This window comes from Oryzias latipes, chromosome 13, assembly GCF_053564925.1.
Source record: "Oryzias latipes strain Hd-rR chromosome 13, Olatipes_Hd-rR_3.1".
Taxonomy (NCBI): domain Eukaryota; kingdom Metazoa; phylum Chordata; class Actinopteri; order Beloniformes; family Adrianichthyidae; genus Oryzias; species Oryzias latipes.
Window position 1 is genome coordinate 19,770,394 of NC_136249.1, and position 27,190 is coordinate 19,797,583.

Here is a 27,190-nt window from a genome sequence, read left to right on the forward strand (position 1 = left end):
CTTTGTAATAAAGCAGTTCGTTTTTTATGGCTCAAACGGCTAGAAACTATTCAGAAACACATAACCATTAATCTGGGTCAAGTGTTCTTGGCTTGGAGTTCTCCATCTGACTGCAGTCTCCAGCCTCATCTTGATGGCAAAGAAATAATTCAGCATCTAGCGTCTTGCACACACACACATCTGCAGTAACAGTTGTAAGCGTGGAGCTCAGCCCGCGGGGACTACACATCTGAAAAGTTCAGACAGCCGTAACGGTCACCGATTTATTAAATAACGACATGTCTCCTAAAGATGACGAACAAACGAGCCTACACTGACCGAGTAGTAAAACATCCCACATGCAGTGTCAGCTGAATACTCACCTGTGAACATTACGGACCGAAACCGGTTGTTAATGCTGGACGAATTCTCCATCTGACGTTTTTCCGTTACCGTCCACAGCAGCGACCGTCTTCTCCGATGTCCCCCCCCCCGCCTCTCTTCAGGGTCCGCGTCACCACGGCGGCAGCGAGGTGCCAGGCCGTCCTTTGGTCGAGAATGCCCGGGGCTGTCACCGAGTGTGTCTGAAAGGCTGCAGCTCCAAACGCAACAAACTCGTCCTGGCCGCTGATCAAACCGCACGAGCCTCCTCCTCCAGCCTGCCAGCCGCGTGACGTCACGACGTGCCAGCCTCTGCAGCGTCTGAATGAAAACAATCGCACGTGGACGGGAGAGGGGTCTATGGCCTGGAGCACGTTTCCCTCGATCGGCTAGTGAAAAAACGGAATTATTGTCACTACAACTAATGTTTGCGTCTCTTTAATTCTATTTATTGCATTTTTTTCTGGTTTTATTACATTTAGTACAAAAATAAGAACATTTGAGATTGTTTATCTGCTGCAACAAAGCATTTTAAGTGTAATTGTGGAATAAGTAGCTGAGAAAGTTTGTTGCGCATATAAAATATAAAACAATACCAGAATTGATCTGCTAATGGCCTTTTCTGCAATTGATTCTTCTTTAATCCTTTAAGGAAAAGTCTTTTTAGAGGATTGTAGCCTGTCTCTAGCATCTCCCCTTATAGGTGAATGGCAGTGATGGCAAAACCAAAGCTTTCTGAGTCACTAAAGCAAAATGAATCAAATTGTGTTGAAATGCATCAGGGTTGTGAAGCATTTGACACACTGAAACTAGTGACATCTATTGGTCAGACTATGAAATTGCATCAGCATTGAACAATAAAAGACCAGTGTCATCATCAGTCATTGATGTGTGTTAAGTCATGTGTAGCAATAAAACTTTCATAATTCCAAAATCAGTTACTTTTGTAAATAATCATAGTGTAGTCGTCACATAGTGTCATTTCATGTATAAAATGTTGTTAAGCAAATCATTTTTTTGCAAGATTAGTTTACAAAATAAAATAGATCTTTAAAATACCAAATTTCATAAAATAAATAGAGCAGAGAGACTCATTGTGCTACTGCTAAATTAATATGCCAGCCTATCTGTGCAGAATGTTTGGATAAGTGTCATATTTGAAAAAATGTTAGGTTTGTAAATTAATGTCTGATTGCAAATTAAATGAAAGGCTGCACCAATTTGACTTAAAGTTTTTCCCATGTGTTATAAAGCAATGTGACCACAGCAACAGTGCAAGCAAAGACTCACCCGCTCGTATAATGATGTTGGGAATTCTGGCTCTTCTTGTAGAAAACTGTTTCTTCTGGTTTGGCTCCCAGAAAGAGCTGACTCTTTCAGCTCTCAATCAGCTCTTCAGATTGTTTTGTTGCTTTAATTTTTATATTATGAACAGTAATATAAAAGTATGCACAAAATGAATGATTTTTCTTAATATATGTTTTTTTTCTTTCCAAATTTTATTTATGAACATTGAGAAAGTTATAAAACAATACATGTAACCCTTGTACTATCCTAGACACTTTAACGTTGGGAGTTGGGTCATGTATACCCACTAGACAGTGCGCTGAACCTTTTTTCTTCAATGATTTGTGATCTTCACTGATGTCCATGGATTACATGAAATCTTTCCACCTTTATCCACCTTTGTCATGGTAGGGAGAACACATCAATGTAAGGGTGGGGTCATCTAAGATAGCACAAGGGTTAAATTCACTTAGGGCCAATTTTGGACCCATGACATATATCTCCATTCTCAACAATTCTTTTCTTTTTTCAATAACATAACTTAAAATCTTACAAGACACTAAACAGGCAACAGCGGATGCATTATTAGGGAGGGAGGGAAGTTAAAAAAAAAACCCAAAACATTCACCTTGATTATCAATACAAACCAGACAGATTCATTACCTCCGTTTGTTGTAAATGATTAACATAGAATATCCATTGTGACCATATCTTCAAAAATTTGGGCATCTCTATCCGAAGTAGGTAGGTTAGTCTTTCCAATGTCTATCCAATGTCTATCCAATTTTCCAAGCTGGGTACAGTGGGGAGGAGCCAGTGTCTTGGCACTGCTTTTTTTTTTTACCAGCGGTAAATTCTGAATAATCTTTCATTGGTAGGTGGGAGTTGTGTCTTACCTAAAATCAGACTAGTAAAATACACTGCCTCCAGCACTTACTTTTATTTCCATTGCCATGTTTCTTTTGTTTGGGCGTAATAAAAAACTTCATCAAACATTTCCATTTAAATTCTCTCCAGGCGTGTGAATTTGTACATTTCCACATTGATATACAACAATCTCTCCATTCTTTGTCTGTCATAGTTGTGTTGCTGTCTTTCTCCCGTTTACTTTTTATGTATTGAGTTGAAGTCAATTTTTTACTCATAAATCCCTTGTTAAGTCTAGATATCATACCTTTTTTACATTTTCCTTTGTATGCTGTTAATATTTCGCCAAGCACTGGTTCCTGTGTATCCATGGTGTGGAGGATCTCTTTGTTAATGTAGTTGCGTAGTTGTAAATATCTGTAAAAGGTTGTAATCATCCTTAAGTGTTTGGAAATCTTCATTCATTATTCCCTTGTCTAGTAAAGAGTGATATGTGTTTAAGCCTTGTATTGTCCAGTGGCAAAATCTAGTGTCTAACTGGTTGGGATTGAAATCATTGTCGTATGCGCACCATCTTACAATTTTTAAGTTATTGTGTAGTTCGTATTCCTCCTTTATTTGGGACCAGATTTTCAATTGTGGCAGGATCCATGGGTTTTCAACTTTTTCCAGGTTTTCCTCTATGTTTTTGTTTCCCATGAGTGCCTGTAGTTTTTGTTTTAGGTTAGGGACTGACTGCCATCCCTCCTCTTTTTTGGGGGAGCTGTAAGGTTTTAAATGTAATTCGTGGCTTTTTGCCCAGCCAGATGAATGTTGATAAAATGTTGTCCCATTGTAAAAACTGTTGTTTGGGAAGTTCAGCAGGAAAGTCTTGAAACAGAAACAGGAATCTCGGAAGTAGGTTCATTTTCACTGATTCAATTCGTTGGGTCAGGCTCTTAATATAGGTTTTATACGATTTTATATATTCACAGCAGATAAATTGTAAAAACTAATTACAAAATACAAAAAAACCTACAATTCAACTAACAGCTATATAATAAAAAAAATCTTTGTCCTTCTTAAACATATGTAAAGTGAAAATACACAAAACACTACAACCACAAACGAAAATATGAATGAAAATGAGGAAATCAAGAAAAAAAAAGATTTTAATTAATCACAATAAAAGTTGGCATTTCAAATAACCAAGTGTCCAAGTTTCGAGGAGCTGAGCTGATTTCTTCAGTCAGTTATGATCTGCTTTGGTTTTAGGATTCTCTCAGTTCTCAGGTGTGGGTTGTTTGTGGAGCAGGTTCAATATTAAATTCTTTTATTGCATACTTTAGATTCTCAAAAGGGAAAAAGCTTCTACGCTTTGCTTCTTTCCTGGTGTCCTGATGTTGTTTCTTCTTGTTGCACATGTCTATCTTTCTCTGTCTGTCTCTCTTACTAGTGCTTGGTTCGTGGGCGACAGCTTATAGAGAAAAAAACTACTCTGTTAACACCACAATCTTCAAGTTTAAGGCATTATTTGAAAATTAAAGTGACACCTACCTACTGACCCTTAACCCAGAGCCCTGCTCACAGGTGCTGTCAATCACGTTGGGCAGCACCACTGAGCACCAGAAGTTCATGGCACTCAAGAAGATGGATGACCTTTGTATCAAAAATATGGCCCAGGTCAGCTCGTACTCCTAAACACATGTTCCGATTAAATGTGGTGCCTTTTTTAACCCTAGAGCACTATTGCTGGGTGAAATTTTTTATGACAAGTACCTTTTGTTAGGTATATTATATCGGGTAAAAATTACCCGGAAAAGTGATGATGTAACTTTTTATGGCGTAATTGTTTTAGGGTTAAAACGAGAACATGGCTGTGGAACTTTTCAAAAGGAAAAACATTGCACTCTAGCAAGGGCATACATCTGCAAAACAGAAATGTGCTTTGTTGGTCTGTACTGATTTACGTGTTTGGGTGCATTTATTTACATTTCTCTTGGAGCCGTGCAAAAATATGCCATATGCAGCTGAAATTTGCTGGAAATAGTAATAAACTATTTTCAAATGTGGCATAAGCAAAGAAAACATTTTCTCTTTAACTTTAACAAGCAACATAATGTTTTGGAAAAATTCCCAAATCCATGTTGGGACAAATAATTTGGATTTGTAGTCAACATTGTATGCAGTTTTTTTTTTTTGCATCTTCTCTAGCAGTCTTTCAGTTGGATGTTGGGTGAGTGTGTGCCTCTTATCTGATGCAAAACTCTAAATACCTCAGCTTTTTAGGGTGACGTCGGCTTCTTAGAGAAGTTTTACATTTTTCTGTCTTTAGTAGAAAGGATTGTCCTTTGGAAAAACACAGTTCACAGAGTTGAATATTTTTTATTTATAAAGACACCATATTTTAGTTTGTGATTGGACAACCAAGTGTTAATGAAAGAAAAACTGGACGAATAATGGAAGATGACTTTTTGTTGTTGCTATTTTCAGCCAATTATTTAGCTTCTTGTTGATGGTTTTTATAAAATAAGCTTCTATAAGCCATCATCTAATGGTCTGCTGTTCTTGTTCAGTGACATTTGAAAGAGCTGGGAGAACCCTTTGGAGTTGCTTTGTTGATCATTTCCTTATGAACCTTTTGAATCATCATAGAAAATCAAGGATGTATTAACACTTCACCACAGAACCAATGAAATGTTTTTTAATGCATGTGCTGGCACACCTTTAGTTCTGTAATAAAGTTATTAATAATTTTAAAAAGGGATTTTTTTTAAGAAAAACGTTACTTCCACTGCATTAAAATTAAACCCTACAAACAATGTTGTCATTTATCATAAGGCAATTTAAAACCCAAATAGATGGCTATTATAATACAATAAACAAGACAATTAAAGTTAATTATGAAAATGAATGAAAACATTTTTTCTCTAGAAACCTTTTATTCTAGAAATATCTGCAGTTTATAGCAAACTAAATGACTAAATTTTATGACGGCCTACCATTTATTTTTTGTTCTGAGAAAATTTGAGCATCTTGTTTATTCCATCATAAACAGTTGACAGTGACACCTACTGGTCAGTTGGTGAAAATGTTTACTCATTGATGTGCACAATTTCTTTGAAGGATCTGTACGTTTTCTCCAACATATTGTGACAAAACATTGTCAATTGTGAGCCGGGTAAGAGTTAGAATGTTTTTACTTATATCATTGAATTGGTCATGCCCCATTCTGTGAAGTTATTTAGTGGTGAGAGTAGCAGAAAAACCCAAAGAAGACTTCCGTTTTTCAATCTTACAAGTAAATGGAGATTAAAGTTTAAGGAGCAACAATTTTATTTTCAGCTGTGACAAAAACAATACAAAAAAAACATCCTCCTCAGAGGCTTAATGTTTACATACAGGATTAAAGTGCAGAATTTTTTTCACAGCTTGTGTAAAAAAATTAAATAAGACAAAAAAGAAATATAACATATAAAAAAACATACAATGAAGATATAGAAAATATAAATATGACAAAGAACAAGAATTAAAATCTTATATAACATAGTTTGTTATGATGCGCAATCCACTCCAATCAGGTTTGTTGCACCTATGATACAATAAAAAAAGGAGAAAATCGGTTCATGTTTTCGAGTCGTTGGCAAGGCTAGCTTACAACAAAAGGCACAGCATTGTTCAGAGGTAACGATCTTTTGCAAAGAAGTGCTGCAAAAATGCTCACAATGACCACAGGCGCTCACAAACACTGCAACATGCGTGACATGGCTCTTACAGGAACGGGGAAAGCTGCTCGATTGCAGTGCATGCCCACATGTCAACCAAAAGAGGCTTGTTGTAGAGAGGCATCTCTGTGTTGGCCTACCCAGTGACAGAAGTTTATATGCTCACCCAGTCTCACCGCAAATTGTGCATACGTCTTAAGCTGCTGAATAAACGGACTTGTGGGGAAAGCTCCGGAAAAATCACGGCCCTGAGCCAAAATGAGGAAGAGACGAGGGAGGCCACTTTAAATGCTCTACTATCAGCAAGACTGGCAGTGGACTCTGTGGGCATCACATCTGTAAGCAGGCAGTCAGACATACAGAACATCATTCACAAAGGACCAGTCTGTAAGCAGCAGGCAGAGCAGAGACATCAATCCCCTCATTAGCAAGAAATTGGTTCTCATTACCACTTATGGGTCTTCAAAGTTATTCATATTTCAAATTGTGAGAAACTTATTCCTCCAAGGGTCAAGCAGTGCATAAAGATGCAAGTAGTCCTCACATAACTAACTTTGCTATTGAGAGGATGAAGTCCACATAAAGCCCCCCCCCCCCTCTTTTTTTTTTTTTTACAGCTGAAAGGCTCCATCAGTGGCTTGCATTTATAGATCAACCTGAACTGACAAAATTCATTTCTTATCACAAGTAGCCCAAGAGAAGAAAAAAAGGCCCCAAATAGCCATTTAGTGCAAATGAAAGTACTAAAATGTTATAAAAAAAAGGAGATTAAATATAGATAGAAAAAAACCAGATGCTTTTTTTTCTAAGCTGCCCTGCTTTCTTTGTTGAACTTTTTTGTCTTTCATCCTTGTTTTTTAATCTACCAGAGAAAAAGACAGAGAAGTATTGATTGGAATAAAAGCAGAGGAGACCATCGTGGAAAACAGCAGGATTTCAGTTACATCACAAGGTGCAGGAGAAAAGTCTGACCTGGCTGGAGAGCATTTCTGAAGAGTGCATATATAGGCGATGCACACAAACAGATGGGAAGACAGACACACACATATATACACATATATACAGTGGTATTAACAACAGCTAGCTTTCAAGTGTAAACAAACAGTGGCCCATCCTCAGGGGGAGCTGACAAGATGAGGCAGTACCTGATGTTCCGATTGTAACAAGACTGTACACAAGCAAAACTGGAATCCTAGCAGGTTGACTGCCTTCAAAGCCGATTGATATTGAGAGGCGTCACTTCCCTCTTAACAGTTGGATGGGATTTAAACTCCAGTATGATCAGGATGAGCCAGCACTCAGATAATTGTGGTTAACATAAATGTTGTGACTTGTTACTCAGCTCTTTTTGGCAGAGTTGTAAATCAAATTGGACTTTAATAAAGTATACATTGATTTAGCTAGTATACAAGGAAAAATTCACCTGATTGATGGTTAGTTTGTTCCAGCATTGAAAATATGATGATGATGATGATTATTTTTTTAATTCAAACTAGTGATTTCTTGTAACAGAATAACAATCCTTTAAATTCTAAATGCTAAAAGTGGTAAGCCTGACACAATAGTGATATTACAGACTAATGTTTTTTCCACTGTTCGGCTAATAAAAATATGGCAATGTTGCATATGTATATAAAATATGTCTCTAAATTTACAATATTTAAAACATTTACAGTGATTCTATTGTTGGACCTTGCTTTGTATCTGAATGTCAAAGTGAATGAAATATGTCAACACACAAGGTCAATGTAACACACAAAAAGTGGGCGGGCCACCTGCAAATCAGTGGTTCAGTCCAAGTCCGCGGACACCATGAATCCGTTCTGACAACATTATTTACAGTCATGCACTCCTCTGTGAAATATTTAAAGCTTGAAAGGTTTGTTTGACTGGTACAAGTGGGTTGAAAATATTGTGTTTTAAGACGGCACACAGGGATTTATTCACATTTTTCCTTGGGTCAGTTTAGCAATGCAAACCCAAAGTTAAAAAAGAAAATAACAGAAAATCTTGCAAACAAAAACTGCACAATGCACTCTGAAGAGGCTCACAAGGGGAAAAGCTGAAAGTCAGCTCTGTTCATGTCTTTGATTAGTTTTTGTTTTGTGTGGATTGAGACAGCACTGTAAGCACAGTAAGTTTTCTCCACTGGCATGACTGGTATGTTCCATCTGCATCATTTAAGAGTCATGATTTGAACGTTGTGTCTGGTTGAATATCCACTTTTCAACCTCAGGCACAGCAGAACTCCTGCTTTTATCTTCCACAGCTGGCTATTCAGATCCACATTCATCCCCGAATCTACCTTCTTTTAAGCCTGAGCCGGCATGTCATCTGCTTTAAACCAGGAGGAACATTTACATGCCTCCTCCCTACTGCCACGATGCCACCCGAGCTGGGTGTTCTTTGTCCACTGAGGGGTTACCTCCTCCTTTCTTTGTTTCCTGTGGTGCTGAGCCTTACTCTGGCTGCTCAGGGTGAGTGTGCAGGCCATTCTCAGGGCGTTTGACGCTGTGCTGATCCCAGAATGCCTTGTGTAGCTGGTCCAGTTCAGACTTGAGGGGCAGACCAATGTCTAAGTGCATCTTTAGGTTCTCCAGCAACTCCTCCAGTTTTAGGAAAGGAGGCCTAAACAATGACAAAGTAAACAGAGACTCTATTAAGACATATTTGCCAGCATTATCAAGATTAGGAAATTTAAAAAACTATATCTTAAAAGGTTTAGCTCTTCGTTGAACAGATTTTGTGCTCTGAATATGAAAAAATTGTCAGGTTTATTTAAAGAACCCATCTTTGGTTTTCTAACAGAATTTTTTATTGCCTCACTGCAGATAAAATCGACCAAAAAAAAAGTAGTGTAGCACTCAATAAACAAGACTTTTATCACTCAAACTTATTCAGAACTATCTTTTTTTGTACAAGTTAAGAGTGCATTAGCTGAAGATGTCTGACCGTTTGTCTGCATCAAGGTCACAGCAAACAGCAGCCATGGGGAAGAAGGCGGGGGGGCAGTCAGGAGGACAGAAGTGCTCCAGGAAACCAGAAATGTTCAGTCCAAAGTCTGTCGCCCTGGGGAGGTAGTCTGGGTCTGCGTTCACTCGGCCAATAATCTGAACAGGAAAGAAGCAAAACGCACTGTGGCTCAGGACAAACACATCTCTTCACCTTAAGCTCATCCTACATACAGACTGTCTGTTGCCTTCCTGTCTGTCTGAATCAACACAAAGACTTTGCCTTTGGCCTCTGCAACAGACATTGGATAATGAAATCCATGTGCAGAAGTCCTGTTCCTGGGACTGACGTAAACTGTTGGATCCAGATAATGAAGTTGGTGTGTAGCCAAGCCCAAAGTCTACAGTCCTTATGAAAAATCGATTGGCCCTCCAGAAATGACTTTTGGCAGAACAAAAATATTCCCCCTCACAAAATAAAATAAATATAATACCTAAAATCTTAAATAAAAAAGACAAATTCTCACTAACTGTAGGCCAAGAAGCAAAGAAAATGACTGCAGGACTATAATTCTGGGAAAATTAGGTGTATACACCCAATAAAAAAAAAAAAAGTGGCTAACTAGCTTCCTGTTGGCAGAAGTGGAGTGCTGCAACCACACACTCCATTTAGCGCTGTCAGAAACAAATGTGCAACAGCAGAGGATGGCAATAAGTTATCCCACTGGCTGCGGTGGACCGCAATTTCTTTTAAATACAGCTTTTGCAGAAAAGTAGCTTGCCAGTTGCAACTTTTTTTGGCTGGACCACAGTGGTTAGCTCATCACAGTCAGCTGCCAAATGGTACAACAAATTCATCTGTAGGTTGAAGCTCCTGCTGGCTTTATCTTCTGTTTAAGACACTTTAGTACATATGTGGTTAAACTAATGACTGTGCTTAATCTCACAGAGGAGGACCCTGCATCTTCGCTTGTATCTCCACTGTTTAGGTTACCAAAGCAGACAGGAATTCTTCCTTCATTCACTGCAGAGTCATTTAACGTGTCAGTGGATAAAAATGGTATGGAAGACGACAGCTGAATGCAAGTGTTCATGTGGAAAGAATGGTCTGAAAGTGTTTAATAAATAGAGTAATGTAAAAGAGAAGAATACAGAGCCTGTGAAAGAACTTTTGAAATCTAACAAGGTTTTGTGTGTTTCTTTGATTTGCTTACCTCGCAGAGCATAATGCCAAAAGAAAATATGTCAACTCTCTCATCATAGCTCTTCCCTGGAGGAGGAAAAAGCCATGTTAGCTCATTTATTGTTAGAGGATGAACATGCAGAGGAAGGCAAAACACATTTGTCCCTGTGTGTCATACCATGGATCATCTCAGGAGCCATCCAGTAGGGATTTCCCACCACAGTGTACCGCTTCCTGCGGTCATGCCTCTTTAAACCGGACAGTTTTCCCTGCAGCAGCGATTCATCCTGCTTGTCATCCACCATGAGCCGAGACAGACCAAAGTCTGCCACCACCACTGTGTTGTCCTAAGAAAACAGATGAGCAAAAACGCTGTTTATTACCTGCCAGAATCACATTTTGAAATTAAAAAAACCCATCTTATATTATATTCATTACTTTAGTAGCAACTTTTATTTTAATGCCTCATAGTTTTAATTCCTAATTTAATAAAAAAAATTCTGTGAATACAGCAACTTTGATGAGAATCATAAAGCAGCACAACTTTATTCCAAAAAAGTGCTCCATATGTTGAGACAAATCTACACGCAATGAACTGGAAAGTTGTTACCTCTCGAACAAGACAGTTGTAGGAGTTCAGGTCTCGATGGATTATGTTCATGGAGTGTAGATAAGCCTGTGAGATAGAGGCAGTGAAGTATTATTATGTGTGAGATTTGACAGAGATGATTGCACTTTATGAGCATGGCCACTAGAGGGCGATGGCTCCAACAATATTGAGCAGCTTCAAACTCTTGCAGTCCTTCAACTCACCATTCCAGCAGCTATGTCTTTCGCAAAACTGACCCGCTGATTCCAGGGATAGTTACTGTCCTGGAAAAACAAATCACATTCAAACTAAAAAAAATCAGTTTCTTCTAATTAATCAATTGCAGCCAAATTTAACTAAAATGTAGTTGTTACTCATACGGCTGTACCCAGCTTACCATTTTCTTGATTATTTCCCTCAGAGTTCCTCCCTTGATGTACTCTGCAATAAAGTTGAGTCTCTTGTCTTTGTAGAGGACTCCGATGAACTTGAGCACATTGGGGTGATCCAGACAGCGCATCACCTTCACCTGAGGACATTTGAACCCGTTAGGTCACATGCTCTTTAAAACAAGTCAGCACCAAAACTGTTTAGACTTTCTGGGTGCAGCTATCCAGACTGACTGGATATCTGACTCACAGCCAGCTAAGTTTTACACCAGAAACCCTGGAAATGAGCAGCCAACTACTTTGTAGACAAAACTATGATGTAATCAAACCTCAAGTGTCATAAGATGATAATATCAACAGTATTTAAAAATGTAAACATATATGGTAAACACCAAGCGTTTTGTACTCATGTTCAGTTTGGTGCATTTCCTACAAATCCAGATAAATTCTGCTGAACTCATGCGTTGGCAATGATACAATATGATTGAACGTCACACAGAAACAGGAGTAATATGTATTGCTCCATAGCCTGTTTGACGAGACACTCCTTAACTTTTTATTTTATTTCCAAAAAACGCAGGTTTGTCAACATCAGTGCAGCTGAGGCTTCTTCTTTAACAGAAACACATGCAGCTAATGAGTGAAAAGAGCTGTAGAGTATTACAGGAATCCAAAAGCTTAAGTATACAAAGAATGTACAGTTGTATGTATTGATCTGTGTAAACATGTGACTATGTGGGTTGGTGCATACAATGTGAGTATGTAGTTGTGTGGTTGTGCAGAGGAAATGCAGCCCTGCTTTAAACAGTTATTAACATTAAACTTCAAGCAACTTTTATTGTCACTTTTGATATTTTTCTATTTTTTCTCACGTCCAATGACAGACATATAGATAGAATTTATTCCAGACTCATAGTCCAATCAATAAAAATGAGTACACAGACCCACTACATTAAAAAAGCAGTGTCAAGAATACACAAGTTAAGAAGCAGCAAACGAAAATATATATGTATACATTTTCTATATTCTGTAATTTTCCTACTTTACCCTCACTCTTCTCTTCTACCTTTTTTTTCTAGTTTCCATCTGTTACAAAGTTTAGCTTTTAATAAAAAAACTTTTTTTAAATAAAAATATACACCCGGTTTGCGCAAGCAGTATAGAATAGAAGTAGAATATAATCTGTTCAAAACAAGAGGCTCAGGACTGGACTGATAGGAAAAGAAAAATAAACCTGTTAAAACATATTATATGACATCTTTACAGGTTAACAGATGAATGTAAAAAAAAAAAACTCAGATGTCTTTATTTATTGTCCTGTTTTAGGGGAAATCCTAAGAGTTTTACTCTGCTCACTTTCATTTTTAATTATGAAATAGATTGTCATTTGAAGCACCATTAGTTTTTGCGCAAAACAGAATTTCCCCAAATTTTTTAACATGACCCTTGATGGTGTCTTTCACAATATTTTTTATTTTTTTACTTGTCCTGTCCAACAGTTGAGCAAGCAGATCCGAGCTGAAGGCCTCTTTTGTTTGACAGATCTTACTGTAAACAACAGGGTTTTATGGGTCTTTAGACAAAGTGTATATTTGTATAAACCCCTTTTGTATTTGATGCTAAGCTTTATTTATAATATTTATATTTTTATGCATTCTTTGATGCACCGGACGGAAAAGGAAAGAAGAAGGAGAGAGTGGGATGTTAGAGATGGAGGATAAGGGGGGGAGATAGAGGGAGACAGTCGATAAAACAGAGTCATAACAAAAGAGTGTTGTAAGTAAACTGCATGACATAGTTCTCACACACACACACACACCTTCTTTCACAAATTTCTGGGCCTTAGGGTGTTTGCAGCAACTTTGAAAACAACACAACTCACCTCTTTCAGGAATGTTCTCTGCGTCTCATCGTCAAAGCGGATCAACTCCTTCATCACCATCACCTCCCCAGTCTCCCTGTGGGTCACCTTCATGCACAACCATGCCAAATGTGAGCTGATCAACAAGTTGGGAAACTATTCAGATGTTATATGACACATGCTATGTTCCACTATTCCGCATGATAGTGTGGGAATTTCAAAAGCCCACGATGTGTTTAAACCACAGCAATACATCCTCCCAAATCTGAGCATGTCTTAATCTTAATTAAAGTCAGTGCTGCCACCAACTGGATACTGTATGTTACATGGTGCCACTAAGTACCTTGATGGCCTGTCCAAAGCATCCCTTTCCAAGCACTTCTCCGTGGATGAGGTCAGATGGGCGGAAGATGCGGTGAGTCCGACTGGAGACAACTCGGAGTGACTCGGATCGATTGATCTCCTTCCTCTGAGCGATGGGCGATGCAGCGTTGCTGGAACCTGGCGACTTATCAATGCTGTAACTCCGCCTGAAAGAGAAAGAGGTGAAGGCGGTGGGATGACTCCTCTATGCTGTCCAGATGTCAGTCTGCAGTCGAATCTTTGGAAAACAGCAGGAGCGAATGTTGCGTTACTCACGTTATGATGCGGGACTTCAGGTTGTTGATGTTGGGGAGGGGCGGCTGTGTGATTGGCAGGGTGGGGCTGGGGTTCTCTGATTGGGGGGAGCACAGGGGGCCATTCGTCTGCTCATTCGCCTCAGAAGAGCCGCCATCCTGCCTTTGGGTGTGAGGGTCGTGCTCGAGGGTGAGTTGTAACAGTCGGCTGGTCTCCTGGATCAGGAGGTCAATCTGCAGATGAAGAGGAAATTTAGAAAGACAAGCTTGGTGAAAGGATCCAGCAGGGCACTTCTCTATTGTTACTGACAGTTCTAAAACAAAAGGAACACTGAAGCCTGCATTCTCAGCAGTGAGGATAAGTAATTTTACAATGAAATTAGGATTTTCTTTTTTATTCTTACAACTTAAACACACTTTAATGACTTATTTTTTAATCAAAAAGCCAAAAATGACAATACCTCATCCAGGGGAATGTTATGAATAGGTTTCCCATTGATTTCCAGAATCTTGTCTCCAACATGAATGGAGTTTTTCACATCTGGACTAATGCAGTCAGCATCCACTCTAGATAAAAAAAAAGGACACATTTGAATAAGTTAGTGTTTGTCCTGATGATGATCAGCCTTTCAATCCCTTTTTGTTCATTTGATGAGACACTGATGTTGCTGCTTTTTCACAAACTCTCCCCCCTTGCCGCCAATCACTTTTCCCACACAACTCACTCGGACACTCTGACAGTGCGTTCCTGCTCCGGGCTGTTCGTTGGGGTGAGCGGCTGCTCGACGGCCACAGAGAAACCCCGCCCCCTGGACTCATCGCTGCCATCGGCTGAGGCCGGGATGGACACCAGTGTGACGGTGTGAGGGATTCGAGAACACGGCGAGTCTGGCGGCGACACCGGGGTCACGATGTTCCGGTAGTAACAGTTCCCACTGCAGACAGAGAAGGCGAGGGGTAGATGATGTCAAAGACAGAGGCAGGTTAGAAAATGAGAAACCTTGTAAAGTTTGTTTTTTTTGAGGAAAGAAATGTCAAGTTCTCATTACGTCAGCTTTTACAGAATCACATGTTGAAAAGATGCTGCTTGAGGTCAGCGAGGACAACAATGGACAGCCGTTGTCTTGAGCCAATGTTGAACTTTAGATTGGTCATATCAGTTAGACGTTTCACAAGCCAAAATACAAACTGAGGATTTACTTAAACCACAAACATCATTTCTCTTTAACTCGTAATAATTGGGAGTTTTCATTTATGCTGAATCAATTTTACATACTCAGAGAACCCGACGGTCTTTTCTGTCAAACTAACGACAAAGTTGATTTATTTCATGTTTTTCATTATTTAAAAAGCAGACAGAAAAAAACTAACTATACTGTGAATTTTCACTGCCTTCCAACATTTCATATAACATCACTCACAACATGCGCCTCTTCAGTTTTTACAACACAAAGTATTTAAAGACCTCAGGGAAAGCTAGCATGCTTGCATGAACCCAAACTGCCACGAGCTTTTACAGTGAAAGGCATCTCTAACTTCTGACTTGTGTTTCACAAGCAGTCAACTGTTTTTAAAGCGTGTGGCTTGTGACGGTCACAACAGCGCAGCCCTCCGGCCAAACAAGTTCCGAACAGACGCACAAGCGGAGCTGTGAGCCACGGAAACATGAAGCTCTGGTTTCCTATAGCCAGTTTTTTTTTTTTAACAAGCAGTGGACGGAATCAGAATTGCATTCTCACTCATTTGCTTTGTTCATATTTCATGCAGCATTGCCATAAGAACACATTCATGTGATCCCACTGACTTCTCATGTGTTGAGACAGCTGTCATAGATTTGACCAAAAAAAAACTATTTGGAGTCAAACTGACAGGTCAAGATTAAGTCAGTGGAAGCTGTGGGTTATTTGGACTTAGGGTGGGATTCTAAGGGATCATTTGTGGATTTAATTTAATCAGAATTAAAGCACGAAAGGGTTACACCAGTCATAAACACTACAATAAGTTGAAATATATTCCAGAAACTGCCTTAACTGATGCCTAAACGGAAAAAATATATTTTTTTTATGGGCTTCTCCATGACAATTTATGAATGTTTGAGTTTAAGAAACAAAGATGACTATGTGAGTAGATTTTTTTTTAAATTATGCAGAACTACAAGCTCACCAGTAGAGTTTAGATCTCTCAACCAAAGCGTATGTGTCTCCATCCCCGATGAACACCCTGCAGTTCAGACAGCTGAAGCATTCTGGGTGATACTTCTGCTCCCCAGCGACCTGTTGGAGAGAAAACACGATCATGCTTAAAACACCCCTTGGTCTCCCAGAAACGCTCAGAATGTTAACTTTGATGGTCTGAAGCAGAAATCCCTTGAGGATTTTAAACAGAGTGTGAGTGGAGGGACAAGCACCATAAGGCTTTTATGATCACTCTGGGAGGAAGGTTAGATCTTTGAGAGTAAAAAAAAATAAAATAAAACAAGCGCTGGAAACAGAGGGGAGAATCAAGCACTGCATCAGGATGCCTGCTAAAGCTGGGGGCAGATCTGCAAACAAGATTCAAAATTAAATTAGGGCCAAAAACAAAGCAGATGACTCAAACTGGCAGATCAGGAAGGTGCTCTGTTGGGGAGGTCTTTGGACCATACAAAGAGAAAGTGAATACATAAATCACTGTCCAAAGTTTATGCTTTTACAAGGAAAATCTCCCATTAGGGGTTCAGTTTCAGCTATAGACCTGTTATTTCTTTGGCTTTCAACCTGAGCCTTGAAGCCAAACAGCAACGGTGAAACCTCCAAGAGCTGAAAGCTCTTTGGAGACCATGTTTGCGGTTTCATATCTCACTCTGATTGGCAGAAAGCTAAAGACATAACAGTAATCAAAAGAATCAAATCCAAAAATATAGATTTCAGAAATGTTACAGAGCAATTTCCTTCTACTACAAAAACACAAACATCATAAAGTAAAAAGAAGTAATTTTCTGCAGCAAACCTGGATTTAAATTGACCTAAATCTGCTGTTCAGGGACTATAGTAGGGAACTTGCGAGTACTTCTCCACACTTGAACAAAGCTAAAGGCAAAAGGACAGTTAAACCAAAGATCCTAAATGGCAAACATGAAAGAATCGACAACAGCTGGTCGATTGCCACAGATCTGCTGCTCCACCACACTGGGAAAGCAGCAGCAACGCCACAAAAGCAGATCAACATGTCGAGTGCCTTCGGGATTCTACAACAAACCTACTAATTAACAGCTAAACGCCAAGAACGACCTCATCACCCCTGTCTTTCATGCAGTCATGACTCAGGTAGTCTCTTTGTAAGTCAAGAGGGATGAGAAATGGATAAGACATTAATAATCTTCATTTGCCCTCAACTCAGTGTCATAAAAAACAAACAAACAAACAATAAAAGCACAACATCTTTATTTAGCAACACATTTGTTTGTAGGTGAAGTCCTAAAAGGGGAAGACGGCAGCTGGAAGGAGAAGTTCACTTCTCTGCAGGAGTCTGTGGGAGCCATGTGTGCACGCCAACGTGCACACACCCTCTCTCAGACCACATCTGACAGGAGACAGCTGCCGCCCTGACGTCACGGGCATCCTTCATGTCCACAGTGGGGAGGAAAAGGAGGAGCGCTGAAATCTTTTCAGGCAAAGCTAATCCTCCCTTCATAAGAAACCAGTGAGCGAGCGTTTCTCTGACTCCTGTGAGAAACCAAGTTCTGTCGCAGCACGTTTGTTCACATGTATGTCAGCCTCAAAAACAAGCAAAGGGGACAGAAATAATGCTTAAATATAAAAGAAAGTGATATTTTTAGGGCATGGTGGTGCAGTGGTTAGCGCTCTTGCCTCACAGTCAGAGGGCCCTACTTCACATCCCAGTTGGGACCTTTCTGTGTGGAGTTTGTATGTTCTCCTCGTGCATGTGTGGGTTTTACCCGGGCTTCCGGTCAAAAAACAAGCTTTATAGGTTGACTGGTTACTCTGAGTGATCCTAGGTGTGTGTGGGAGTGATTGTGTGTCCTGCGACAGACTGGCAACCGCCTTCGCCCAACAGTAGCCGGGACAGGCTCTGGTGTGGCCCTGAAAGGATACAGCGGGTTAAGAAAATATATGGATGTGTGGACTTTTATGGATTGTGCTCTTGTTTTGACTTTGTGGTGTCCTGCAAAAAGGCTCAACTTATCTAATTTTGCTATTAACCATCCATGGCTTTGAGCAAAACTGAAAAACTTTCAGAAAATAATATTTTCCAGTTTTAAGAAAGGGTTCTTCTGTCTTTAGAACATTTGAGTTCCTTCTTATTTTTCCTCATAAAAATCCCCTCTTTCTCGTGTTATAGCTCAGTTTCATTTCCATTTTCCTTCTTGTTTTTAGAGTGTTGAGTGGTCATGCAGAGGCTAAATATAGAATATTTTCTAAGTACAAAAATCAGTTTCTTAAAAATGACCAGTGGAAAAGCTGCGAGTCAGTCAGGAGGGATCTTCTGACACTTTCCATGATCAGGTGCTGCACAGTTTTACAGATCTAAAGTGGTTTATAAACGAACTGTCTGTGGTTTATATGTCGACACGCATTGCAGATTTAAATTAAATTAACTGTTTCTGCAAGTTACTCTTAGTTTTTTCATGCTTTAAACATTTGTCTTTTTTTCCTTCAGCCAAATACAAAGAAAATCCTAAAGTTTTTCACCAAGTTTAACAGTTTGCCTCCTGTGTTAGTGGCACACCAGCAGCAGCTTTTGGGTTTCTGATAATCCCAGTCCTGACAAAAGGAACAGCAAATGGACTTTCTTAACACAAAAGTATGATCAGAATGCTGCTCCAAAGTGAAATGAAACCAGTTTGACCAGAAAGAGGGAAAAAAAAGGAAGATGTGCTTCCCATGACATCCACAGACTTTGAGACAAGTCTGCAGCATTTAGGCAAATACAATTAAGAGAGAAGGCTTAAGATAGAGAACAGAGGACCACATTGATGCAGCGTGAATGGAAACCCCCTTCTGTCACACAAAACACTACTACAATGATGTTCATGTATTCAGACTTTCCTCTGCCTGCTGAGGGAAAATAGGAGAGTGTGATCTATTCATCCAGATATTACAAAAACAGCCCAAATTAAAACATTTATGAATTATTTAATTACATCTTTATTCGAAGATGTAAAGGGGGGTGTCTAAAAATGAAAAAGTGTGTCACGTCTCATCAGTTTTTTAATTAAAGGGGGGGGGGGGGGGTAGAGGAGTAAATGTGCATTTAGAATGCAACCCGGTGACCCAGTTTAAAGGGATGCTCCAAGCCATGCTCGACTCCTCAAAGATGAGGAGGCTGGAGGCGGAGACCCGCCGGCAGCCCACCGGCCTGAGCGGCTCGCTTTAGCCCCGTTAGACCCGACAGCGACGTCACGCTCACCTGCTTCTTCTCCTTCCTCCATAGCCTGAGACAGCAGAAGCTCCAGTAGAACAGATCTCCCACCATGTCAGCCCGGCCCGGCGCTCCTGCTCGCTCGCGCTTCTAGTTCATTCTCCTCCGCTGTCACAACAAAACACTGACGGAGCTGCTGCCAGAGGAGGAGGAGATGGAGGGCGGACCCCGTCTCTGCAGCTGAGAGCTGAGCTCACCCCAACGCTACACCACTCCCACTCCCCTTTCTGCCTCCAAGCCTCCTCTTTCCGATGACCTCATCGCTTCCTGATAAACACCACGCGCGTCTGCGCACGCGCAACTCAGCCGGCTGTGTCTACGGTTTTTTAACCCTACTCTCCCAAACACACTAAACCTACAGGAGTTATATTCTATGTCCTATTAAACACATTTATATTCGTTTTTTTCCCACTCTTTTGCCTAAAGTTATGAGTGGAAGCCTTTGACCCGTCATGTTTGTCAACAGTGGCGTGCCTTACATTTTTCAAATAGGTTTCCGATGATCTCATTCGTTGCCCTATTTATAGCGACAGGCCTCTCAAAATCACGAAGTTCAAGCCAAAAGCTACAAGTCCTTAAAACCCCACTCTAATGAAAATCATGTTGTTTTTTTTATGGAGGGGGGTAACATGTTCTTGCAGCATTTTACTCATGATGGAGAACATAAAAGAATTAAAACTGTTTCTGAGTATATCAGAGTTCAAATTGTAGTAAATCCGGAACATCTTGTGTATGCCAAGTCCCCACTCGCACTGCTTTAACAACTAATACAATGTTAAAAACTGAACAGAGCAACAAAGCAAACTACAGGGAACTAACGGAAGAATTGAGTGAACTTCTCTAAATAAGTTTAGGCAGGCAGAGAAGCCCTGACAGCCACCACAGGTGAAAGGACGAGACAAGAGAGACTGATAAGGAAACAGAAGGCAGACTTGTCTAAAAGAATATATGATGTCATTTCACCCATGATGTATGAAGATGGACATATAAACAAGTGTTTAAGGAAAACAGGAAAAAAAGTAAAAATAAGAAGCACTGGAGGTCCTTTACTTATTAAATTTACTGCAGACCATTTGCTCTCAGTTAGCATTCCATAAGTATATCTGGTCAGACACCATGACTCCCTCACAATATTCTCTTTCCTTTCTACACAGCTTCCTGTATTTAAATGTAATTTCAAAGGTACTAACGTCAGGCCAAGTGACTAAGTCTTTGTTTTTATGCAACTTTTTATCTCTTAGGGCAATAAACACACATTTTTTCATTATTTAAAAAAAAACAGTTTTAAATTATTTTTATTTTATTTTAAATGGGATTGGCAATTAACAATGTCTAAATCCACAGCCATGGTAACAAATATGTTTATGCAACAGCTTTCTAATAGCATAATGTCTGAAGAGTTTCAAACTTTTTTTTTGACAAATTCTTTTTGTAGACATATCCTTGATTCAACACTCGAGTCATGTACTCTACTCGTGGTTGAATGATTCAGTGACTTACACCGTGTGTCAAAATAGGGGAAGGAAAGGGGAAAAGTCCTAAGAGCTAAAAAGTCGTGCACATCAACACAACTGTTGTTGAATACAACTTTGAAAGATTCGTAGAAAAGAATAACAATTCTGACGCATGTGCAATCATTTTTTTTAATCACCAAAGAACCCTATAGGTTTTACAAATAACCTACAGGGATCAAAGTGTCGACTTTACACTCAACTTAAAACCATTGCTGGAAGTCCATTTGAGCATGCAGTTATTAATAGATGGTCGGACGCATGCCTGCTGGTTGTCATGATAATGTGCTGGAGACAGACTGCAGAGAAGCTGCTGCTGTAAGACCAAACATGATTAGGTTTCCATGGAAGCTCTGGAGAAGAAATGGAGCAGACTGGAGAAATCAGCCATGCAGGCTATGTTGACAGAAAGAGTCAAGCAGCACTACAGCTGAGTCATTCGTTTATGCATTTAAAGCCAGTTTAGACAGTTTTAAGATGCTGTTAAAGAGGTGTAGAGTGCATTAGCTAAACATTTCACATAAAACTAACAGGGAGATAATTAAAGGGTATATACCATGCTATTCCAAAGATTTTTACAGTAAACAATATCCATGCACAGAGGGGCAAAAAGTATTTAGTCAGCCATCAATTGTTACTAGTTTCCCACTTAAAAAGTTGAGAGAGGCCTGTAATTTTCATCAGAGGTACACCTCAACTATGAAAGCCAAAATGAGAAAAAAACAGAAAATAACATTGTCTGATTTTTAAAGAATTTATTTGCAAATTATGGTGGAAAAGAAGTATTTGGTCACCTACAAACAAGCACAATGTCTGGCTCTCACAGACCTGTAACTTTTTCTGTAAGAGGATCCTCTGTCCTCCACTCATTACCTGTATTAATGCCACCTGTTTGAACTCATTATCTATATGAAAGACACCTGTCCACAACCTCACCAGTCACACTCCAAACTCCACTATGGCCAAGACCAAAGAGCTGTCTTAGGATGCCAGAAATGCAATTGTTGACCTGCACCAGGCAGGGAAGACTGAAGCTGCAATAGGTAAACAGCTTGGTGTGAAGAAATCCACTGTGGGAGCAATTATTAGGAAATGGAAGACATATAAGACCACTGATAATCTCCCTCCATCTGGGGCTCCCTGCAAGATCTCACCCCGTGGGGTCAAAATGATCACGAGAACAGTGAGCAAAAATCCCAGAACCACACAGTTTACCTAGTGAACGACCTGCAGAGAGCTGGGACCAAAGTAACAAAGGCTACTATCAGTGACACACCACGCCATAAGTGTCCCCCTGCTAAAGCCAGTACATGCATGTCCCAGTAACAGTTTGTGGAATCTTTGTGAAGACTTACAGAAAACGTTTAACTGCTGTCATTGCCAACAAAAGGTATATAACAAAGTATTGAGTTGAACTTTTGTTATTGATCAAATACTTATTTTCCACCATAATTTACAAATAAATTCTTTAAAAATCAGACAATGTGATTTTCTAGATTTTTTTTTGGAAAACAAACAAAATCCAAACTTTTTCAATGATGAAAGTGCATATCGTGCATATACAATCAAAAGTGTTCTTGCCAAACACTGCTAGCTCTGCTTAGAAAGTGTGTGTGTTAGCCTGGGGGTAGCGCTGGCAGCGCAGACTCTTCCTGGAAGGGGCGGTTCACACTGGTCTATGTTTTCGTGGGTTGGGAGGGGCTGGTGCTAAGAGAGCAGGTTTTTAAAGGAATACTCAGAAATGTGTGCATGGATCAAAATACCACTTTAAGTTTATTTTTGTGAGGACTGAAGATTTTAGTACACTTAAAAGCTCTTAAAACCCTTCAGTTCTATATAGATATTTTATATTCTGTTTAAAACTTTCTATTTTTAATTTGTTCCAAAATGTCCTTCTAGACTCGCTTCAACAAATGAAAATAAAAGTTTAGGTGTGAGGATTCTGGAAAATAATGTTTAAAAATATCTACATATTGGGAAAATATTGTTCATCCCTCATTTAAAAACAATTGAATTAAAAAATTGTGGGGAAAATCTTCAGTAATTTCAGCCATGTTTTACTGCTTAAAAAAGAAACTGTGAAAAGCAAAAGCTCATTTGGTGATGACACTAAAACCAAAAAACCCACAGCCAGACCTCAGAAGGGGATTTCAGCACACGTCACTGTTTCCCCAGCAGAAAAAAAAGAGAAAAACTGAATAAATGTCTGTTCACAGTTGGCAATCAACAGGTCAAGATCTGTGGTTCAAACATTCAAAGAGAAATACAAAAAAAGCTGGAGATGAGCTTCCAGAATGTGGAAGTCAAAGCTTTGGGAGCTAAAGTCTATACCAAAAACAGGAAGTCAGCTCAAAAATATTTTCATAAATATTTATTTACCAAGGTCTCTACATACGCCAGGTCTTTTTTTCATTCAGAAATGTTTTGGTGGGAGTGTACATGTATAGAAATAATGGGCAGATTCCTCTTCACTTGACTCATACCAGAGGGAGGTGAGAAAAAAAGTGCAGCTATGGGAATTTCCATTAGTCTGGCAGCAGATCAAAATAACTTTCTCAGTTTAAATTTGTGTACCAAAGAGCAACAACGGCATTTTACCAGCTTAACACAGTTAGAGTGGATTTATTCAGTTCAACTCTAGAAAGGGTTTTCAGTTCATCAATCTAATCATACAATCATATCACCTTTGCAGATAGAAATAGTTTCAAACAAAAGAGAGAGGAAGTGAAAAAAGCTGTGGGATCAAAGTAAAAAAAACACACACAAAAAAACATGCAACCTCACAACATGCAATTTTAATGTTTCAGAAGAAAACATAGACCAAAAAATCCCCAAATTCCTCATGATTTCTTAGAAATGTATCCATTTCCAAACTTTTGATAGTTTTAAAAAAAGAATCCAAAAAACTGAAAGCAAAACAAAGGATTGGATGTGGGTTAATTGGGGACAAAATTATATCACATGACTAAAGCACTAAAGCTCCACTGACAAAAACAAGATACGCTGGAAAAACACAAACATGCTAATTCATAGCTGCTAGTCATGTAGCAGGAACACAAGTGGTATTTCGTTTGGCTGGTTACTTGTTTTCGTATATTAGTAAAACTTAAACTCATTTTCTTTCATTATAACTGGATATATTTGTTTATGAATGTAACTTTAGAAAGAATATTGCTTAATTTTGTTTCCAACATTTTAAAAGTTATTTCTAAAGCATGGGAGCAACCACTTGTGACAGTCACAATTGTGTCCCACAAATACAGCAGTTCACTATTAGTCAGATACGCTGGTGCATTTTTATCACCTTGTATCATTAATCATTGATCGCCATGGTAACATCTGCAATGACAAATGTGAGTCATTAAAACTATTGCTAAAAGAAGGAGGGTTTCAGAAGTCATAGGTTTGAGAATGAGTGTGTTGTTGTTTCCATGGTTTTATTTAGTTGTTGCTTTGTGTTTTTTAGCTGTCTTACATTCAGATTGTGTTTCTGCTTTGCCTCAATAACACATCAAGTTCAGGTTCTGATTTGATTATCTTTTAGTTTAGCTTCATTTTATAGTTTTTCTATCTTCTGTTTCAGTATTTTGTTAAATAAATAAATCATTGAGGTTTCCCATTGATCTCTTTGCTTCTCCTCCATTTGGAAACATTACAAACAGCTCTTTATTGAGTGAAGAGACAGGAAACACCAGATGCTGTTTTGTGTCAAAATAAAATTCAACATTTTTAAAAAATGTGATTTCAGAATAAGATAAAAATTGTAACTTTAAACATTTATATTTCATTTCCCCATTTTAGTTTATTTTTTACACTCCAAAAATGCTTTGTAAATTCACTTAATTTACCATTAGGTTGTTTGAGCAGAAACAGAGGTTGCTCAGAGAATGCTTTCAATCCACTCACGATACTAATTGAGCAGTGAAACCTCAATGGGGATGAACAGGTATAGGAGAAATGCTGTACTACCACCCTGGTCCTATGTTAACTCTTTGTATAAACATGCCACAGACACAGGCGTTTTTTTGGTTTCTCTTTGACTGTTTCATGTTTTTCTAAATAGTTTTAAGTTATCTACCCCCCCCCTCCCATTCTATATGCCAAAGCCCCGGAATTTAAAAAACCCTGGTCAAAGTGTGGCTCAACCCCAATCTGTTGGATATCAGCTTTGAGCTTTCTAATAAAGGCCGATTGGATGCATTGCATGAAACAAACAGACTGGACTGAACTCTAAAGCATTACAGAGACAGACAAATGAGCAGAAAGACCGTATTGTTAGGACATATTTGGTTACTATATAGGATCAAGACACAGTTTCAACCCTTTATTTAGATTTAAAAAAAAATCTAAACCCACAAATTTTTTCAATTAAACTATGTCAATTTGAAATCTGATACTGTTCTTACACTTTAGATTTTTGACAAATCGCACATTGCATATTACGGCATTTTTGGAAGCATCCATCTCTACCGTTGTCCGGTTTCTGGCCTAAGATCCATGTAAACAATGAACAATTGATAAATATTTGGGTATGAAACCTAAAAAGTATATTTTTGCCCTTTATTTTCTCAGTTATTTACAACTTAAGAGCTAAATGAAGTGATGATAGAAGAAAAAGTTACACATTTAGCAGTATTTTGTTTAATCTTTATTTAAAATGACCCAATGACAGTGGTTGGAAGAGTAAAATTACTGTCTACAAATGGCCAAAGACAGCAGCAAAGCCTGACAAAGTTGGTATGTGGAGGCAGTGTTGTTGATGAAATCCCCGACTGTCCGGCCATGAGGTCTACAATTTGACCTGCAAACTGACTCAACGCTGTGTCACAGAGCGCAAAGTGTCTTTAACTTACAATGATTGCAGTATTTCAGGTGCAGCAACATCAGTGTATTTTAAAAATAGGGCAGTTTTTCCCTAGGCTGACCAGCACACGTGTCATAGTGACTGGGCAGTGCTCGCCAGTGGGCAAGGCACTGATCCACCTACTGTCTTTGTATTTAGGCCTGAACATCTGACGAACCTTAAATTAGCCAAAGTACAACCACAGCGGTTGTCGATCTTTGCGGCTCAATAAGAACGGCAATAAACAAGATGAGTTGAGAGGAGCAGCAACCAATCCACCCAATCACTTAAAGGTGCCCAAGATGCTTCATTATTGTGATTGCAGGGCGAAGGGTAGTCTGTCTGGAAGTGGTTCACAGAATGATGGATCGAATTCTCTGAGCTGTAACGAAAAACCAGAGGAATTCATGATTTCTGCTCAGTGCAGCTGTGACATGACTGCAAGGTCTAACCAAAATGTCAGACTGGAGAAGAGGGAAGCCGGCTTTACAGTTCTAAGCAGCCTCTAAAGACCACCATCAAGAGAAGGTGAATTATTGATTTAATCAGCACTCTGGCCTTTATGGGACTGCTGGAGGCAATTCATCACATAAAAATCAGACTAAACATTTGTAACACTCACAGGTTTGCTCATTGAAATAATATAAGGTGGAATTAAAAACAATCATTTCCCCATTCTTATTTTGTGTCTGACACAAAATCCTAAAGTTCAAGTAGTGGTCAAAGTTAGGGATTTTTTTTAAGAACAAACAAAGAACCAATTTGTCTGTTTCCAATATTCAAATGGAATTTCAGATCATTCATATATAAGCAAAGTTGACGAGCAACAGTTTTCAGCAAATATTTAAAAGAGGAGCATTGTTTTGAAAGATAACAGCTCTTTCAAAACAATGACCTGCCTGCGATCACCACACTGTGTACCTGGGAGGCTGGTCATAATACAGACAAAAACCTGCTTTAAACTAACCCATCATTTACAAAATATTCAAAAAATATATGATTAATTACAAAAACTCTTTTATTAAAGTTTTGTAGATGCTTTATCTCAATAAATGGACAATTATGAGTTGCTTTAATTTTGCAGGCTGGTATAAAATTCAGCATCACTAACCCAACGTTGGATCTAGATGGTGGTTTGAATTTATTTATCAAAGAAAACTAAACCCTGTTATTATTATTATTATTATTTTCTTTCTTTTTATTTTTTATTTTTTACAAAATCTCACTTTTGAAAATAATTAAGGATGATCTCCGGGAGTGCAACGATATATAAAAATAAACCTGATTATTTTAATACAACAACAATAAAAAAATACATTAATTTGTCCAAAGAAAGACAAAAGTACTTACATCTGATGATCAAAAAAACGAAACGACTCTTCAATTAATTGTTTTATTCTCTGAAATTTGACTTTTCTTTCTTTGAAATTCAGAGTTTTATCTAAAGATTCGTACAAATTTCTATTCGAAGTTCATTTAAAACATGTTAACATTTATAATCAGAAACTGGCATTATTTTTAGAATTATGACTATAATCTACAAGCTCCATTTTAGGTAAAATAATTTGTAGTATTATACAAAAGATCCCGTTATATCACAAAAACAT

General features: G+C 38.7%; 1 protein-coding gene across 2 annotated transcripts in view; it reads right to left on the bottom strand.

Annotated features, from left to right (window-relative positions):
• Positions 1-5,811: 5,811 nt before the first annotated feature.
• The window catches only part of limk1a (LIM domain kinase 1a), a 45,298-nt gene continuing 23,919 nt past the window's right edge, over positions 5,812-27,190 (bottom strand). The window contains exons 1-14 of one of the 2 annotated variants that reach the window (XM_078930056.1): positions 19,218-19,528; positions 15,972-16,081; positions 14,534-14,743; positions 14,270-14,375; positions 13,831-14,042; positions 13,535-13,721; positions 13,213-13,299; positions 11,339-11,470; positions 11,166-11,225; positions 10,963-11,028; positions 10,531-10,699; positions 10,384-10,439; positions 9,171-9,328; positions 5,812-8,846 (exon numbers count right to left, since the gene is read on the bottom strand). In XM_078930056.1, coding sequence (XP_078786182.1) covers positions 8,678-8,846; positions 9,171-9,328; positions 10,384-10,439; positions 10,531-10,699; positions 10,963-11,028; positions 11,166-11,225; positions 11,339-11,470; positions 13,213-13,299; positions 13,535-13,721; positions 13,831-14,042; positions 14,270-14,375; positions 14,534-14,743; positions 15,972-16,081; positions 19,218-19,283 — 1,788 coding nt within the window. In that variant the 5' untranslated portion in view covers positions 19,284-19,528 and the 3' untranslated portion in view covers positions 5,812-8,677. Of the gene's footprint in view, positions 8,847-9,170; positions 9,329-10,383; positions 10,440-10,530; positions 10,700-10,962; positions 11,029-11,165; positions 11,226-11,338; positions 11,471-13,212; positions 13,300-13,534; positions 13,722-13,830; positions 14,043-14,269; positions 14,376-14,533; positions 14,744-15,971; positions 16,082-19,217; positions 19,529-27,190 lie in introns of those variants that run through there. The other variant, XM_078930055.1, reaches the window with a different exon arrangement.